Below are 18,515 nucleotides of genomic sequence, written 5' to 3' on the forward strand. Positions count from 1 at the left end.
CTCTTGTAGACTTTATCTTTCTTTTGTTCTAGGCCTATCCTTCCACAGGTTATCACATGCTCAACAAGGCCCCCAATGTGATCAGACCCTATAAAGCTGCTTAAACTCCAAGTTTTATCATCCCCCCACTGATCATCTCACCTCCTTTCAAGCTCCAGTTATAAAACAAAGAGAAGTTTGCATGAAACTGTCAAACTATTCTCGTTTTCTGGAGCTGGCAGTAAAACCTTTTAAACATTTGCCTGAAAAAAGCAAAAGGTAAAAAAAAAATTACTGTTACCTAACTGCTGCCAATTAAAACGAACCTTCAAATGACTAAATTATCCACTGTATAAACGTACCTTAGTTTACACTCCTGTTGCCACAACAATCATCGTTCTTGATCATTTAACAACTTAAAACACATAGTAAAAAAAATGTTGCTGTTTTGATATCTTCTGCCCTACCATAAAGTATGCTTTTCATCAGTGTCTTCTGAAACAGTTTCCTGTTGCTTTAAAACGTTCATTGTCTGTTAACCTTTAAAATTCATGGATGTAAAGCATATATCCTTGCCCACCCCAACCACATCTAATAGCAAACTTAAAACCCCAAAGTTGTCACTCCCATTAGGATGGCTTCTATCAATAAAACAGGAAACAGCAAGTGTTAGGTTAGATGTTAGGTAGGCTATCGAGAAACTGGAACCTTGTGCACTGTTGGTGGGAATGTAAAATGGTCTGCTGCTATGGGCAACAGCATGGTGGCTCCTCAAAAAATTACAAGAGATTGAAATCAGGGTCTCAAAGAGATATTTACACACCCATATTCACAGCAGCAATATTCACCATAGCCAAAAGGTGTAAACAATCCAAGTATCCATCAACAGATGGATAGATAAACAAAATGTGAAATATACACACACACAGGATTATTCTTCAGTCTCAAAAAGGAAATAAATTCCAACACATGCTACAGCATGCACAAACCTTAAGGACATCATGTGAAGTGAAAAAAGCCAGTCACAAACAGCAAATATTGTATGATTCCACTTACATGAAGTATTTAAAGTAGCCAAACTCATAGAAATAGAAAAGCAGAATGATGGCAGCCAAGGGTTGAGGGGAGGGGAACTGGGAAGTTGTTTAATGGGCACAGAGTTTAAGTTTTGCAAGTTCTGGAGATTGGCCACACAATAATGAATATATTTACTATTAAACTGTATACTTTAAAAATGGGTAAGATGGTAAATTAAATAATGTGTATTTTACCACAATTTTTGAAAAACACAAAGTTGTTAATATTAATGTCATTGTTAGGTATTCTCTTCATGGAATCACTAACTCAAAATTGTTTACATATTTACAATTTTGTCAATTAAACTTTCATCAACTTTACTTACTCTCACACTCAGCATAATCTCATCCAACGTCCAGTGGATTTAAATACCACTTACACATTGATGATCGCCAAATTTCTTTTTATAGACCTAACTTCTCCTGACTCCTACTCAACAGCTCCAGCTGACTGTCTAATACTTAACATGTCTGAAATGAAATTCTTGAGAATACCCACTATACATACCTGTCCCCCACCATGATTCTTCCATTTGAGGATCCCCATCAGGATAAAAACCTGAGATAAGTGGTCTTCAGCAGGTTGACTTTGCCCCCTAAGGGACAAAATGTCTGAAGACATTTTTGGTTGGCAAAACTTGGCAATGGGGGTAGAGGTGGGGGAGTGGGGTGAGGAATACATGAAGAGTGTACAGGCCAGGGAAGTTGCTAAACATGCTACAGTGCACAGGACAGAACTTCCTAACTAAAACTTATCTGGCCCAAAATGTCAATAGTGCTGAGTTAGAAAAACCACTCCTAGGAAGCATAGTTGCCTCATCTCTCCCACAATCCATATTTGATCAATCAGCAAATCTTATTGGTATCACCTATAAAATAAGTCAGAATCTGATCACTTCTACCACTTTCATCCCAGTGCAAGTCACCATGGTCTTTTACCTAATGAAATAACCCAAACAGCCTTCTGACTGGTATCCCCAGTTAGGAGATAAGTATTCAGACTTGTCTTCTACAGTCTATAGTAAACATAACAGGGTAATCCTTTGAAATTCTATATCAGTTCTTGTCACTCCTCTGCTGAAAGACCCTTCCACAGAGCAAAAGTCCAACTTCTTGTAGGGCCTCCATACTCTTCACATCCCCCCATCTCTCCACCACATCCCACTTCACCTCTTCTCACTTTCACATTTACTCCTGTGCTTTAACCACATTGGCTTCTATGCTGTTCCTTAAATACCCCAAATACTCTCCAGCCTCAGGGTCTTTGCACTTGCTATTGAGTTGTGTCAGCTACTTTAAAAGCACTTCCATCAGAGACCTGAAGGACTAACTGTTCTTTCTTTTGTCTGGTCTCTGCTTCAACGATAGTAATCAGTGAGGCCTTCTCTGACTACTCTACATTAAAACACACTACACCCCTCCAATTACAGACCTACACCATTAAAACAGACCTCCACTAACCATCCTCCCTTATCTTTCTTCTTCCAGAGTATCTATTACTATCTGATAATACACACTGACTCACTTATTTGGTATATCTGTCTCTGCCAACTAGGAGACAAAAACTTTTGCCCACAGCTCTATTCTTGCCTCCTAGAGATCAATATATATTTGAATAAATTATTGAAATAGTTGGGAAACACAGCAATGTAGAAAGTTATAAAATTATAGAATATATAGAATTTTTAGAATTATGTAAAATTTTAGAACTTCATAGAATTATAAAAATTAAACTATGCTATGCATACTGGTCTACTGGTCTATAGCTGCTTTCCTATAAAGACACTTAAATTCTACAATTGTCAGCTTCAGTCTTTCAGCATAAGATATAAGTAGAATCTGGCTTAACCTATCATTAATGTATTCACTATATGAATGCTTATTCTTTCAGAAGAAACTAAAAAGAAATCAGAGAGTTTTGAGGATTTTTTTTTAATATAAGCTCCATAAATGAGGTAGTAAACTTGGAGGTAGTTGATGACAATGTTCAACAGAGTATACACTCACAGAAGACAATCAAAGACACTTAACGCATATATATCACACCTACTCCACGGATTCCCAGATTTCACTCACTTACATATCATTTCCATGATTTTGGCATGTCCCACATTTTATAAATTGGTCCACTTTTTTTACTAAGCTCCCTCCAAAGCAATAATTTGTATTAAATCCACATTAAAATAAATATGGAACTACTAAAATATAAGATGTTCATTCATACAATACTTAATATTAAACATATTGCTGGTAGTTTCCATTTTACACTTTGGGAAAAGCAAAACACTCTTTATTTATAAAAGGAAAAAAATAGAAAAAAATCCTGAGGATCTTAGGGCTTTACTTGATGTCAACAATTCACTGGAATTGAGACTTTCTGAACTTTGCAATCTAGTTTCATGCTGACTATAGAAAATGCATTTTGTTTGCATCACTTAAGTAGTATTGTTGTATGTGGTGAGCAGAAATTACACTGTGGATGAAATATACAGTGAACAGAATGAAAAATCCCAGATCAGTGGAGATATTTTATTTTGCCATGAGAGACTTAAATAGAAATACAGTAATTACTATGTAGAGCACTTTTCTGCCATCAGATATGGTCATACAAATGAAGAGCAGACCAGTTTTTTCAAACAGTGTTTCTATTGTTGAAATTGTCTGAAAGACCCAAGAGTTTGGGAGAAGTCTGGAAATATGGTTAAAGTGAGTTCTTCATAGGATGACCACATTTTCCAAGTGAAAAAAGGAAATACACTATCTTCAGGACCAGCCTGTGGTTTACCACTACACTAGTAAGAAGTTAATCAAATTTCTGTAAGTTAGATTGTTACAGTAAATTCTCTTGTCTCTTATCTAGCATAGTTGGTTGAAATCATTTTTTTTCACTGATTCACTATATTTTCTTCTATTTAGTTTTTCTTTAATATCTTAAAATAAAGTTTTGTGATTTCACATACAAAAATCCTGCACATCCCTTGCTGAATTATTCTTAAGTAGTTTATTCTTTTGTTGCAAGCTGAAGTTGTATACAACAATGTTATTTGTAACTATCGACTTGGCTAGACTCTTATTTCTAATAAATTCTCTGTAGATTTAGAATTTTCTATATGGGATAATCACATCAAGAAATGATACAATGAAATAAACTAAATTAAGTCTTATATCTTTTATGCCATTGGTTTTATTTTGCTCTGCAGACTGGGACCCTCCAAAATAATAGAGAATTTAACCAGGAATGGTGTACATCCTTGTCTGTTTTCTGATTTTTAAAGATGAATGAACATAGGGTTTCCTAACTCCTGTAAAATTTTGGACACAGTTCACTATCATACTATTCTATTCACATGAAAATGTTAACTGGAAATTCATAAGACTATGCTGTAATATACAAGAGTTGGGTAATTTCCAAATCACAGTTAATTCCCTTGTGTCTGAAAATAGCCCTGATATTCAGAGGAACACATGTAACATACTCTGTCCCCTTGGCCTCGAGTGATTGGTCAAGGGTCTTTAAGTGACTTGGCTGGGCCAATAAGAGTTCATTTTAATAAGAGTTTTGTTTTGTTTTGTTTTTTAGTTTACCAGGGGACCCCAGACAGAACCCCTCCAGAAAGAACTTCTGCAAGTTATAGTGGCAGTATTTATGACTCACCTTATGGAAGAAGCTAACTAAGAATGAAGCTGACAAGCAACTGAAAGGCAGAGATAAAAAGCCTCTTAGAAGCCTCAGAGTCCGTGATTCTAGCTGCTCCAGAATGTCACATGCAACATGGTGTTTCCCACAAATAACTGAGATACTCCGGTGTCTTCACCATTGATTTTCTATTTGCCTTGCAAATGGGTGTCTTGGGTGACACACAACAAATTGAATGTGAAATAACACAAGGCATCTTAATAAGAATCCACTAACAGTCAGACTTATGTTTCAACTATGAATTCTGATTCTAAGACAAATGGCAAGTTTCTGAATAAATTGTTAATTTTAATTAGTATTACAACTTAAAGTATAATATAATAAGCTATTATACTTTAATTTTACGAACTGTTACCATTAGGAGAAACTGGATAAAGAATACCAGATTTCTGTATTATTCTTTATAATTGTATGTGAATTTATGATTATCTCAATTAAAAAAAAGCCTTCATTCTCTTTTATCCTGATGGTAATTAAATTTGTAACTTCTTCGGTAGTACTTGAAAACTATGACTATGGTTTAATTACAAACAAGGACAAAAACTTTCTGCTCACTGAAGAGAACCACAACCTCTTATTTCTGAGCATCTGGTTCATCTGTCAGCTGATATTTCCCAACCATCCATGGCTTTGTTACATTATTTAAAATTACCCTTAATAATCTCTTTTACCAATGTTTTTCTAGTCTAATTTATGTCTACTTAGGTTTATTTTCTCTGCCCTTTAAAATCAAATGCCCCACTGAGGTCTTAAAGAACTTTTGTGGAATGGTTACATAATGGCTTTCTGTGTATTTTACCTTTTATAATATCAAAGTATCTTTGTACTTCCTATCAAAAAAAAATCAGAACATGGTTTATAAATGTAGTAAAGACTAGCACATCCTCAAGTGTACCGTGAGAAATGATGACTCACATCAGAGTAAAGGTATGACTAGTGACAGCCCTAAGCAACAGAAAACTTCACACACAAAGAATCCTGCCAAAGTAGCAAAACTAAAAATAAAATCTTCAATTCCATTTTACATCTTGACTGAAAAAACATGTGAAAGTTTTTAATTCAAACATCCTATTTTAAATTAATTGCTTTTAAACTAGCACTATCTAGTGGAAAAGTTCCCTTTAAATCCTTCCATACACTCAAAGTTAATCTTATAGAGGGATCTTGGGAAACAGGAAAATATAAAGACTGGATGCTTACTATCATCAATTCATTTACAAATCTTTAAACCTAGGAATTTGATATATACCCATGAAATACCACCTGTGAGAATGGCATCAAAATCATATCCAGATATTAGTGAAACTGATATACCAAAATACAAATACATTTTTAAATTTGCACCAGCTAACTTACCCCAGCTGACGGCTAGCCATGACAGCAGTACTTCTAACAGCATACAAACCTTAATTTCACTAAGGAAAAATACAACCTTCGTTCCAAGTATTCTTTTTCAAGAGCTAATAAAAAACAAGACGACTGAGTCTCAAATTTATCTCTTTTATTCCCCTTTCTTATACTTTGGGGTAGAAATGTCGATGAGCAACAAAATAACTAAAAAGCCGCCTGCCAGGGTAGGCTTCACTGTCTGACCACTGTATCATACCTATTAAAAGAAAATTTTAGAATGTCAGCAAACATTTCCAGTTAAGTGTCCTGTCTTTTTCATTTTAAAATCAAAAGACATAATTCCCAAGTATGAACACTCTGAAGTATTTTCTGAAATCCTAGCAATTACCTTACTCAAGTCCTTCACACTAAATTAATGAATTTTACTCAAAGAAAGTTATTTTTCTTACACTTGTCCATAATGAACTTAGTCAAACAATCTGAGAAATGGTAAATAAGAAGTTGTGATAACTCTCAACAACCACCTTTGCTTTTTCTGTATAACTAAACACTACTAAATTTTGACCAACCAATATGGTTTGGTCAATATATGCATGGAAAAAAATACAAAAGAGATCAGGCCTCTGCCCTCGCAGGCCTCTGCTCTTCAACTAAAAAGGGAAGACAAAGGATATGAAGGAATGACTTCCAGTGAGCAGGAAGTCCAAAGACCTGAAAAGGAGTCCTACGTCTTTGGCTCTGTCACTTACTAGTGGTATGTACTATCTTGAGTAACTCACTTATAGTCTCAGCTCAGTTTCAGGTTGTGGTAAAGATAAAAGTGTACATAAAAGTACTTTGCACACTTTAAAAAATACAAATGAGTACCAGGACTGTTATCAATAAAAAAATTAAATCCACTAGTGTTGCAGTCATGCTGAATTGTGTGTGATTGGCCACCTCTCAATTCTACTTTAGCATTTCACCAAATAATGGGAAGTCACAGAAAACCTCTGCAATTCAATAAATGTGAAAATTTGAACATGGAGAACACTGAGATGGCTAATTTTTTTTTAGATTTCAGGTGAAATCACTATATAAAAATGATGGTGTATAGGCCAGCATACCTAAAGTTTGTTTCTAATAAAAGGTAACCTAAAATTGGGATGCCTGGGTGGCTCAGTTGGTTAAGTGGCTGCCTTCGGCTCAGGTCATGATCCCAGGGTCCTGGGATCAAGTCCCGCAAGGGGCTCCTTGCTCAGCGAGGAGCACTTCTCCCTCTGCCTGCCACTCCCCTTGCTTGTGCTCTCTCTTTCTCTGACAAATAAATAAATAAAATCTTAAAAAAAAAAAAGTTAACCTAAAATATATCAGAAGTATAATCAATACTCATGCATGTAGAATGTTGCCTACCATGCTTCATTTATCTGAGACAATTAAAAAAAAAAAAACTGGATTGCTTCACAGATACTTAGACTTAGTACACAACAGTACCAATCCCAGAAACTCAAGGATTAATCAACATCATCTACTAATGGCATATGAGCAATGCAAACATTTATGGCAAAAGGTTAAACAAAGGAAATAATTTTTAATAAAGAAAAATAAAGACATAAAATTTTCAACATTTAAAACATTCTCCAATTCTATGAATCCTTGATTCAAAAATGGTGATGGGATGGGGGAGTAGGTAAGGGGTCGGGGGACGGGACTTAAATAGGTTTAGAGCATATTTTTGGCTCCCACATACCAAAATTTGATGTGGGAAATGTCCACTGATTGATAGATTGAGTTTTTGCTGTAATATATGCCTGTTTAAATATGATGAAAAATTTTAAAAATTAATCTAATTTCAAAACTTACAATGCCCATGTTCTTCCCTCATTTTTGTAAGATATTAAAATAATATACCTAAAACACTTACCAGAACATCTCACATATTGTTTTAACAATACATGTTTGCTATTGTTGTTATGCAATTTTAATTAAAACAGAGTCTTAGTTTGTAACATTATGGATTATGTGAAGGCTCTGGAACCCAACAGCTTAGGTTTAAATCCTCGCTGTACCACTTACTGGCTATGTGTCTTTGAGATTGCTCTTCTTTAAAATGGGTGTATTAATAGCATACACCTCAGAGGGTTGCTGAAAACAGATTAGTTAAAAACATAGAGGGGGCGCCTGGGTGGCGCAGTCGTTAAAGCGTCTGCCTTCGGCTCAGGGCGTGATCCCGGTGTTCCGGGATCGAGTCCCACATCAGGCTCCTCCACTGTGAGCCTGCTTCATCCTCTCCCACTCCCCTGCTTGTGTTCCCTCTCTCGCTGGCTGTCTCTCTGTCACATAAATAAATAAAATCTTTAAAAAAACAAAACAAAACAAAACAAAAAAAAACATAGAGCAACTGTAGCAGAGCCGAGTAACTTGAAAATGCTCCAGATCAGCTATTATGTATAGCAGTACCTCCCAATAGAAATAGAATACAAACCATATAAAAACTAACACACTTCCGGTGCTCAATAGCCACATATGACAAGTGTCTAATGTATTAGGCATCACATATTTTTTAAATATCTTGAGACTCATGGCAGCTCAAAATCTTATATCAATAACCAAGCAATTCACATTTCTGACACAAAAGAATATTCTTTTTTAATAAAAATCTAATTTTGTTAGAACACAAATAAAGAAAGAACACTTTGGATTTTATCCCCTATTAATCCTTATGTTGGATTGCTTATACTTTAAAAAAATGTAAGAAAGGAAAATAGAGGTTTTAACACTCTTATAAAAGAAACAACTGTTAAGGTTGTAAATTTCCACTCCCAGTGCCTCATGGTTTTTTGTTGTTGTTGTTCCAAAGTAATACCCAGACACCTAGCCCATTTCAGGAAAGTACTTCCACTACACGAGTATAAAAAAGACTGATCTGAGCAGTGAATAGAAAGAATATAAATCCCAGGAAACCAAAACCAAAATGTGTAACTTACACAGGTCAAATGTGAATGCTGTGGGTGATAATGGTTAAAAAAGATAAATAAATAGTTTCTTATGTTAATCAAAATGGAAACTAGAAGAAATAAGTTCATCTGTATAAATTTTTCAAGATAAACATTAGCTAAAATATTCTGAAGCTGAGGCTTCTTCAATTGGTGACAAAGATACAGCTAAGGAAAAAAAAATCTATATTGCTACGTACACACTTCACATTTGTCAAAGTTAGGGACTCAGAGTACCCAGAAAGTAAGGGGCCCAGGGGAAGGGAAAGAGGAGCATCATAGGGTAGGTAGATCAGATAATTTGGACCCTCCATCCTGAAGAACCCTGTGTCACTGGGTCCACATCCTATAACCTTTCTATTTATTATCATCCCACATCTCTGTTATAGCCAATTGAATAAATGGGACTTTGAGCAAGCTGTGCAAACAGCTTTCTTCTGGTTCTTCTATTGATCTAAACCTCCTTTGTTGATTCTACCTCATCTGACCAAAGTCTGGACTCAAGGTACCTCAGGGCTCAATCCTTCCACCTTTTCTCTTCTGTCTACATACTCACAGACCAGGTGATCTCATACATTCCATAGCTTCAAATTCCCTCTACATTTTGACAACTTCAAAATTTATGTGTTCCCCTGAACTCCAGACTCATATGCCCAGATGCTCCTTAGACAGGGCTACTTAGATATCCAGTAGGCATCTAAATAGATTCAAAATTTAACCATTTTTCCCATCTTTTTCTTCATCTCAGTAAGTGGCAGGATCTCCTATCAGCTACATTATTTTTCTTTTTAGCTCTCACCACCACCAGAAATAATTTGTTTAATGTCTGCCCAGTAGAATGCAAGCTGCATGAGAGCAGATATTTAAAGGGCACTAATTTAAGCTGTATGGAAAATGCAGACCCCCAAGGGAATATATGGGCTCAAGTCTGAATGATAAGGGAACCAGTCTTGAGAGGAGATGGATCAGGACAAGGCAGAGGAAAGTTGTTCAAGGCAGAGGAAAGGACAAATGCAAAGGTCTAAGTCCCAAAGGAGCTTGTACATTAAGGGGAGTAGAAAGAAAGCCAGTGGGGAGAAAGAACAGGGAATAAGAGGGCACGAATTGAGAAGGAAAGAATGATGGGTAGAGTACGCTTCCAAGAATTCAGGAAGAGGGAATGCCAAGTCCAAAGGCCTAAAGAGTCAAATTCAGTGTTTTAATACAAGTAACAAAGAAGAGGTTACCCAGATCTCTTTCAGAAGGCCTCAAATAAGCATTTCACGCTTCCCTAGGGTGTTCTCTTTGTAGGTTAGTATTTATTCAAATTAATTTTGAACAGCCTGGACTAAAATGGTAGTGTGTGCACAGCCAAGTTAGCTGTGATGTGAAGTAAACAGAGCAGTTCCTATAGTGGTATGGAAACTGAAGAGACCTTACCACAAAATTTATATAGCTTTGATGCCTCTCCTTGTGCTGGGAGCAGACTCAGAGTCTATAACAGGACATCTAATCTACAGCATCTCTAATTATTTAAGTGTTCCATTCTATGGGGAAACATTCTAACATTGTGAATAAAGATGAACTTAAAAAAAATCAATACTTCAAGTTAGTAAGGAGCAAAAAAGAGGTCCCATTTCTTCAAAAAACAAATTAATATTTCTGTGGGCTTTTTCCTGCAAACAACCTTTAGGCTACCTAGATGATGTATTCATCTTACTAAGTATGGTAAATCACTGGAAACAAGAGAATTTGTTTAAACTGCTAGGTGTCTTCTATCATCTTCTTGAGATTTTTTTGTTTAGTTGCTGTTCTAGCATACTTAAGATTTTGGTCAAATTCAATTAATATATAACAAATCAAGACTTATAACTAAAAAAAATGATTAAATGACTATCAATTTCAGAACGCCTTTATACTCTTAGTACACTCAAAATATTCTATTTCCTAAATGAAGTACAAATTTTTAAGAGAGAAATTCTTCAGCACATCTTCGCACAAAATCTGCTACCAGCTATACATACTTTCGACTGCAGTAACATCATGTGACTGGAAGTTATTACTTACTCCAGTACTTAGATTGTAGGTTTAATAACTACTTTTACATAATCTTTGTGGACATACTGTAATCCATTAGGCTTTTATCTATAGATTTTTCTTCATTATTTTGCATTCTTTATTTCAGACCTTCCCTAAAACAACAGATAAAGCAATCAAAACCTGAAATATGACTTCACTCATGAATGCAGAATTTCTTCCTTGCCCCAACATAAGAAACATGTTGAGAAAAAAGGCAGAAATGAAGATCTCTGAAACACTAAGAGCTAGCATTTCAATCTCCATTTTCACTGCCTAGAAGACACTCTACCACATTCCATGGCCATTTCTACTCATTGGTTTTTGTCCTCTATTCAGTCACCATTTTGGATGACCTCAAGATTATGCTCATAAAACATCCAAATCTATAAGCTCAGCCGTCTTGATTCCTAAGGTCTGTCTCCGTCCTTAGCCACATCTTAATTTCATTACTATCTGGACCAACTCCACTGCCAAATTCAGCATGTTTTAACTCCTACTCCTGATCACAACTTCCTTGTCTCAGAATTTCTTTTATTGCTAGTGAAATGTCAACATAGTGCAGTAGTAACGCTTGCCCTCTCTGCTTTCTAAAGCCATCAGTCACCTCCTGCCTCAACTATTACTATAATCAACCAAGACCCATTTTCATCTTACACAAATCCATGTGCCTATAATAGAGCACATCCTCTGTGCCCACCACTTGAATATGACCTCCTAATTCTTCTTATGGCTCAGTCCATGGCTCTGCGTTTTGCTAGAAAAATCTATGAAACCATGGCAAATAATCTTTCCTTGACATATTTATGATGTCTACCTTCAATGGCTCATTATCACTAACCCGTAGTCCCTTTTCTCTTATATAACCTGATCTTGGCTTTCTAAACTATTTCTATAAACTCCTCTTATAGCAGATGACCGCTTCTTTCTGACATTATTATCCCCTGTCCAAACAATTTACTGTGCAAAGTTCTATATTTTAACTGATGCTCTTTCTTTCCTCCCAGCTCAGAGGAAGAGACTTTCCCCTGATGTTTACAGGTTTCCTCAATGCTATAAGAACATTTTTTTGGCTCTTTTTACTCTTGCAAACTACAACACACTTTCCCATATTCTTTCAAACATTTTCTAAAATTATAGCCTGTGCTAGCTGGCTTATCATTCTCCTGAACTACTTGCACAGGATCTGAATAACAACCTCACTCAACCCTGGGCCGTAAGGCACCTCCTACTCACATTTCCCCATCAAACTTGGGACTTCTATTGCATAGTTCATAGAACTGGAGTAAGAATTATGCATATAAAGCATTTGAAAGTGTACTATTTAATCTTAAGACTCCAATCAAACTTACCTCCATAAAAAATCTTTCTCTGACCTCCCCAGAAAGGGTCAGTCTGCCATAATGGCTTATATGTATCTAACACAGATTATATTGTATGGCTATTTATCTGGCACTGGGACCAGACCATGGTATGCCGATGTTTCCTAAGAAAATATAGTCACCCCCTGACACCCGCACCTTATCTATCTCTCACAAGGCCACCAAATTAATCTTTCCTAAATCTTGTATTGATTCTCCCATTCTTTTCAAAAACTAACAATTTTGCCTTCCTATAATACACACCAAAACTTTTTAGCCCAGCTCTTAAATCCCATATATGGCTAAAACTACCAATCTTCTAATACTGTCTAAGAACCATCCATTTGTCTTATTCTAAGAATATGTATTTTTTCCCACCTTGTGGCCTCTACTCAAGTTCATTTATATGAGTGCCAAATAATAGTTGTGTGATTCTCCCTTAGCTCAGGCAATATTTCCTGAGTCAAGACCATCCTCCTGAAACTGCTCTCCTTATCCAGTTAGCAGAATGACACTATACTTAATCCACATCGAATACATATGTGTCTATATAATTCCCCAAAAGGATGGTGAAGCCAGTGATAAAGATGACACTTTAAACAAGTCCTCACCGTAAGTGACAAATAACATCTTTATTACCATCAACATTTATTATGTGCTAGGTGCTCCTACAAATGCTTTACGAGTATCCTGTGGATACTATTTTTCCCATATACAAATGGGAAGCCAGGGTCACAGAGGCCTTCACAGATATTTGAAAAAAATGGGTAGAAAATTATATTGGTAAATGAATAACTGTATTACTAATAACTATGCTCTGATGCTGTCACATAAATTAGTCCATCAATGTACAAAGCTTTCCCCACTCTTCCCAGCCAAGCAAAATCCTCCCAGCCTTTCAGAGACAACTGAAATGTCACCTTTTTAAGAAAGTCTCCTCAACCCTTAGAAGAAAGAAAAAAAGAAAGAAGAAAAGAAAAGAAGAGAAAAGAAAAGAAAAGAAAAGAAAAGAAAAGAAAAGAAAAGAAAAGAAAAGAAGAGAGAAGAAGCCTCCTGCTAACACGCTGGCAAAATTATTTGCTCCTTCTATGAATTGCCTTTAATACTTAGAATGTATCTTTATTGTAACACTGAAGTTTTTTTGAAGTTTACTCAATTAGAATGGGTTTATAGTGACAATTCAATATTTTTAATTCTTGAAAGAACTAACTGGAAAGCAAAGTGAATATAATTTATATCTGATGAACAAATGAAATAAACAGAAATGGTATATATCTCATTAGCAATAATTGATAATCATACTCAGAAATCTTTTCTGTAGCATTTAGTACATCTATCACATTATAAGGTCTGGTATAGCTAAGTCTAATTCAGAAGGTTCAGTCTTTCTTTTAATATGTCCAAACAAAGCTTTATTCTTAAAAAATGGGGAACAGACTCACCAGTCTCCTCCTTTCTTCTTCTACTGCAATGAGTAATCTTGCAAATTCCTTTAGTGACTGAGCTATTTAGAAGATAAAAAAAAAAAAAAAGCATTAATCTCTTTTCATTGCTAATATCTAATTGCACAGGAATAAACATTACGATGAAACTGGTTATAAATGTGTATATATTCTGCGGTTTTACGCTTCTAGAAGCATAGAAGAGTATACACAGTAGGATCTCAATGACTAATAGCTATAGATAACAGATATTTGTGCACTGCAAACTAAAGTTTAGCACACACAAACTATATTTTTTCTTCCAAGACACTAGGGAAATACAGTTTATGTATGTAATGTATAAAACTGAAATTAATAAATAAAAGTTTACTACTGAAATTGCTTCTAAACAGAATCCTACAAATAATGACTATATTAAATCTCTAAGAAGCAATAAATCCAGTACTATTTAGATGTACTTAGTAGCAGCCTGTAACGCCACATCTCCCACTGACTTCTGTCTAGATGCTCAACAATTATAGATACTTAAAACGAGATTCTGTATTCTGCATTACTCCAATATCAAGGTAGTTTATATCGTGAGTCATCAGTGTGGCCAGAAGGACTACCAGCATTAGCATTTGGGGAGTTTGTTAGAAATACAGATTCAGGCCTCACCACAGAATCTGCATTTTAAGATCCTCAGGTGATCCATTTGCATACGGAAGTTGAGAAGCACTGCTTTACTTTTTTCTTTCTTTTTTTTTTTAAGTTTTTATTTCCAGTTAACATACAGTGTAATATTAGTTTCAGGTGCCCAATGTATTGATTTAACACTTACACACAATCCTGGTGCTCATGACAAGTTCAGATAGCTCTCTGAAGCAGTGCTTCTCCCACCTATCTACGGAGAAGCACTGCTTTAGAGAACTATCTGAACTCCTATTGCTCTGGCTTGGGGCAAGTATCAAATACTCAGAAACACTGGGAGAATAAACCAAAAAATAAATTGGGAGTTACAATAGCGTATTCTTTAAAAATGCATAGTCCCAAATGGCAATTGTAAAACAATAATTTATTCACATCATTTTCTCTATCTCACACTTAATATAACTAAAGTTGGAATGTTTTGATTACAAAACTAACAAAACAAATAAGGTAAATGCAAAAATTATGTCTATGTAAGCTTTGAACCTTTCCTTCTATGTCTTCATTCTTTAGGCTCCCTATCATTTCCTTCCTACCCATACTAATTAATATTAAAAACATTCTGTAAGAAGTCTAGTAAGTCTGGCATAAAGCCTACAATAAAGGCAGATAAGTGAGGAAAATAAATGAAGAGTCTCATAACAGAACTTATTACGAAAAATAATGTTTTCCATTCAAGAATTTAAAATTACAATCTAGGGTTTTTCCCTCCACTCTTTTTAAAACTAAGCTTACATTAACTAACCTGGTTTGAAATGCTATCCCTATGTTTACTTCACATTGGATTTTATTCACAATTGCCAAAACAGAAATCAAAGGATTACCTGGGAGACTCAGATTAATCTCATAACCACATTAATGACCTTAGAGGAAATATAACTTTTGCTTTTTAATTTAGAAAAATGAGATTTTAATTTCTACAAAAATAACAGTATCAAAGCTACAATACAATACAGTTGTGACAACAGTAAGTTGAACAGAAAAACATTTTACAAATATACAAAAAGTCTTAACTGGATTATATAATAGAATATTATATTTTTATACTTTGGGTAAAGAAAACATTCCATCATCCTGGCAACTACCTATTGCCACTAAAGAACTCTACTGGTAAGCCTGAAGGAAAAAAGCCAATAAAATTTTGGATAATGGAAGGCATTATGTTGACATGCCTACAGCGAAAGAGATCAAGAGTAAATCAGTTTGGACTACAGGAATTGGAGGCAACAGGTACTCCTGAAGGTGAGAAAATAAGAGGTGAGAGTTGATAGTAAGTTTAAAGTCTGTATAAGAAGAACTTTAACCCCAGATTTCAAACTCAATGCCTTCCAGTTTTTTAAATTAAAAACAAAACAAAAGAAACAAAAAACCAACTACCCTCATATGCTTCTTTTATGGAAAGCTACTGGATAAAGCACTCTAACAAAACAAGGGAATAAACTAAGAAAAGAGGACATGGGATCTAGAAGTAGGAGATCCAAGATAGCACAGAAGCAAATGAAATTCTTATGTCAACAGAGAGATATTCCAGGTCAACTGCTATGCAAAAGGTTCAGAGAGGATCTTATCTGGACTGGAGCAATAGGTTACAGACTCCAGGAAATGTTTCCAGAGAATAAAAATAGAACTGTCAATATCTTGATGTATCTGAATGTAATGAAAGGAAACGTATACTCTTTTAAAAGAAAATTCAAAGGCACTTATTAACTCTTGGGAAAACAGTTATGGAAGTAACATCATCAAAGTAAATGAAATAACTCAGTTGTAATACATACAAAATCACCATGATATAAACATAACAGTATAGAATGAACAGAGGGTATCTAAGACTGGGGAAGAAGTCAAGTGTTACCAAGATAATTATGGTCTTGAAAGAAATAGAAGAAATGGCTAAAAGTTCAAGTGGTCTTTGTGAGTAGTTAAGTGGTAAGGACTTGTAAGATGAGAGGTTGCCAGTTTTTATTGAGCCTATTAAAAATCTTTACCTTTTTTAAATAATGAAAAATAAAACATGCTATAAATGCTTTATTTTCCTACTAGACTTAATTTTAGGAGGCTAAACTCACGTACTAATTTACCCAAAGAGTTAAGTAAATATCTAGCACATAGAAGCCTGATAACAAAGGTTTTTATTTTGTTTTTGTTTTTTTGACAACAGGTTATTTTTGGAATAAATGAAGACGTAGCTTGATTTAGAGTGTCAGGGATAGACTAGAACCTTCCACTTGGTCAACCCAGGAGGCCACGTACTGTCTCATGGAGTAGTGTCCTAGTGGTCCCAGGAGCATCATCCTATAACAACTTGGAAGTCCACAGGCTTCCCCAAGTAACTACTATTTCAAGAGTAAATTGTGCAGATGCCTTAAGTCAGAGTTTGGTTTTAAGTAAAGAAACTCAAATTCTCATTTTGATGTTGTTGTACCTCTTTGTCTAAAAATTAATGATGCCGTTTCCTGCTTAACTTGAATGGTTTTCTGGTCTGTTTCTCATATAAATACTATTTATAGACTCAGTACAATAATAGCTTATTATAATGAGAATGCCTGAAAAGAAAAATTTGAACATGCAAAAGCAATTGCATGTCTGGTTCCTCACAACAAAAACTACTCTCCCTCCAGCAGTTTTCTGGGTCTGCCCCAACTTGACAATTGAAATGAAACTTTTTTCTTTATGTAGTATACTCTCAGTTCCATGCAAGTATGTTTCTTAGTCCAAATGAAGATATTCATGTTTGTCATTTGTCCTACATGGAAATGAACAGCCAGGAACATCATTTCATCAATTAGTAACAGCAATCTACTTTTTCAACCTGTATCTAATGCTTTCCCCTAAGTCTTTTTATTTATAATGTCAAAGTATTGCATTAATAGTTTTCAAAGTATAACATAACACAGAAAGAAAATAAGAATTAACAATCCTATAAAGCAGGTATAAAATAATTCAAAGTTATATAAGCTGGGTTTTAGGGCAAAGGGCTGATAGACAGCCAGTGACTTCCTAGCCTGGCCCATGCTCAAAATCTAAAGGAACCTCTGATACAAGTCAGATAGATCCAAGCTGCCTAGTGTACCCCAGCAACTCCTCAGAGATGAAAAGCCAGTATTAGAATTTCTGGTGCCCAGGACCAACAAATGCCCTGAAAAGAGACCATGAAAACTGAAGGTGAGAAAATAGAGACCATGAAAACTTATAGAGAGTCTATTCCCCACCAGACCTTGGGCACAAAACATACAAAATGACTCATCCTGCACAGTGATGTTGACTCCTTGAGCAATTTCTTCTAAGACTTTACTTAAGTAAAATCTAAAAATATTTTTTATTACATGCAAATTCTAATACCCAAATACTTTCTTTTATTAGCAATGATATGTGATGTTCCATACTTTGTTTATCCATGTTAATATTTACATAAATAGCCATTTCATTATCTGATTTTGGGGGAGCCAGACTAACATCAAATTTAACAGCTGGTCTTGTAATTATAGATTCTGCCCTTACCTAGTTGGTATGACAGGAGCTTGATTAAGTGACAGCAATATTCCAAAAACAATATTTAATGTACAGTGGGCTTTCAATAGATGATCATTAAATGAATGAATGAGTTTAATAATAGATTTCCACAATCTATTTGCTATGTATGGAGAAACATACAAACTTATATTCTAGGCTTCATAAAATATTTTGAAAAGGATAAGCCAGATACTTTGGAAAATTATGTTAGCTATCCACATTCTTGCCACCTGCATAAAACTTTCCTGGCTGTAATCACCAGTAATAATCTTTCTCCATCCTGACCATCTGGACCATGAGATTACTGGAGAGCAATCAAAATATAGTTTCATATATAGATGTTAAATTGCCAACAAATTATTGAGGTTAAGAATATTGCTAAA

General features: G+C 35.1%; 1 protein-coding gene across 2 annotated transcripts in view; it reads right to left on the reverse strand.

Annotated features, from left to right (window-relative positions):
* The window catches only part of ARHGAP42 (Rho GTPase activating protein 42), a 305,485-nt gene that overhangs the window by 188,819 nt on the left and 98,151 nt on the right, over positions 1–18,515 (reverse strand). For both annotated transcript variants that reach the window (XM_045790829.2, XM_045790828.2), the window contains exon 3: positions 13,936–13,997. In XM_045790829.2, the coding sequence (XP_045646785.1) occupies positions 13,936–13,997 (62 nt within the window). The remainder of the gene's footprint in view (positions 1–13,935; positions 13,998–18,515) is intronic.

This window comes from Ursus americanus, chromosome 16, assembly GCF_024610735.1.
Source record: "Ursus americanus isolate L20-20 chromosome 16, mUrsAme1.1.p, whole genome shotgun sequence".
Classification (NCBI taxonomy): domain Eukaryota; kingdom Metazoa; phylum Chordata; class Mammalia; order Carnivora; family Ursidae; genus Ursus; species Ursus americanus.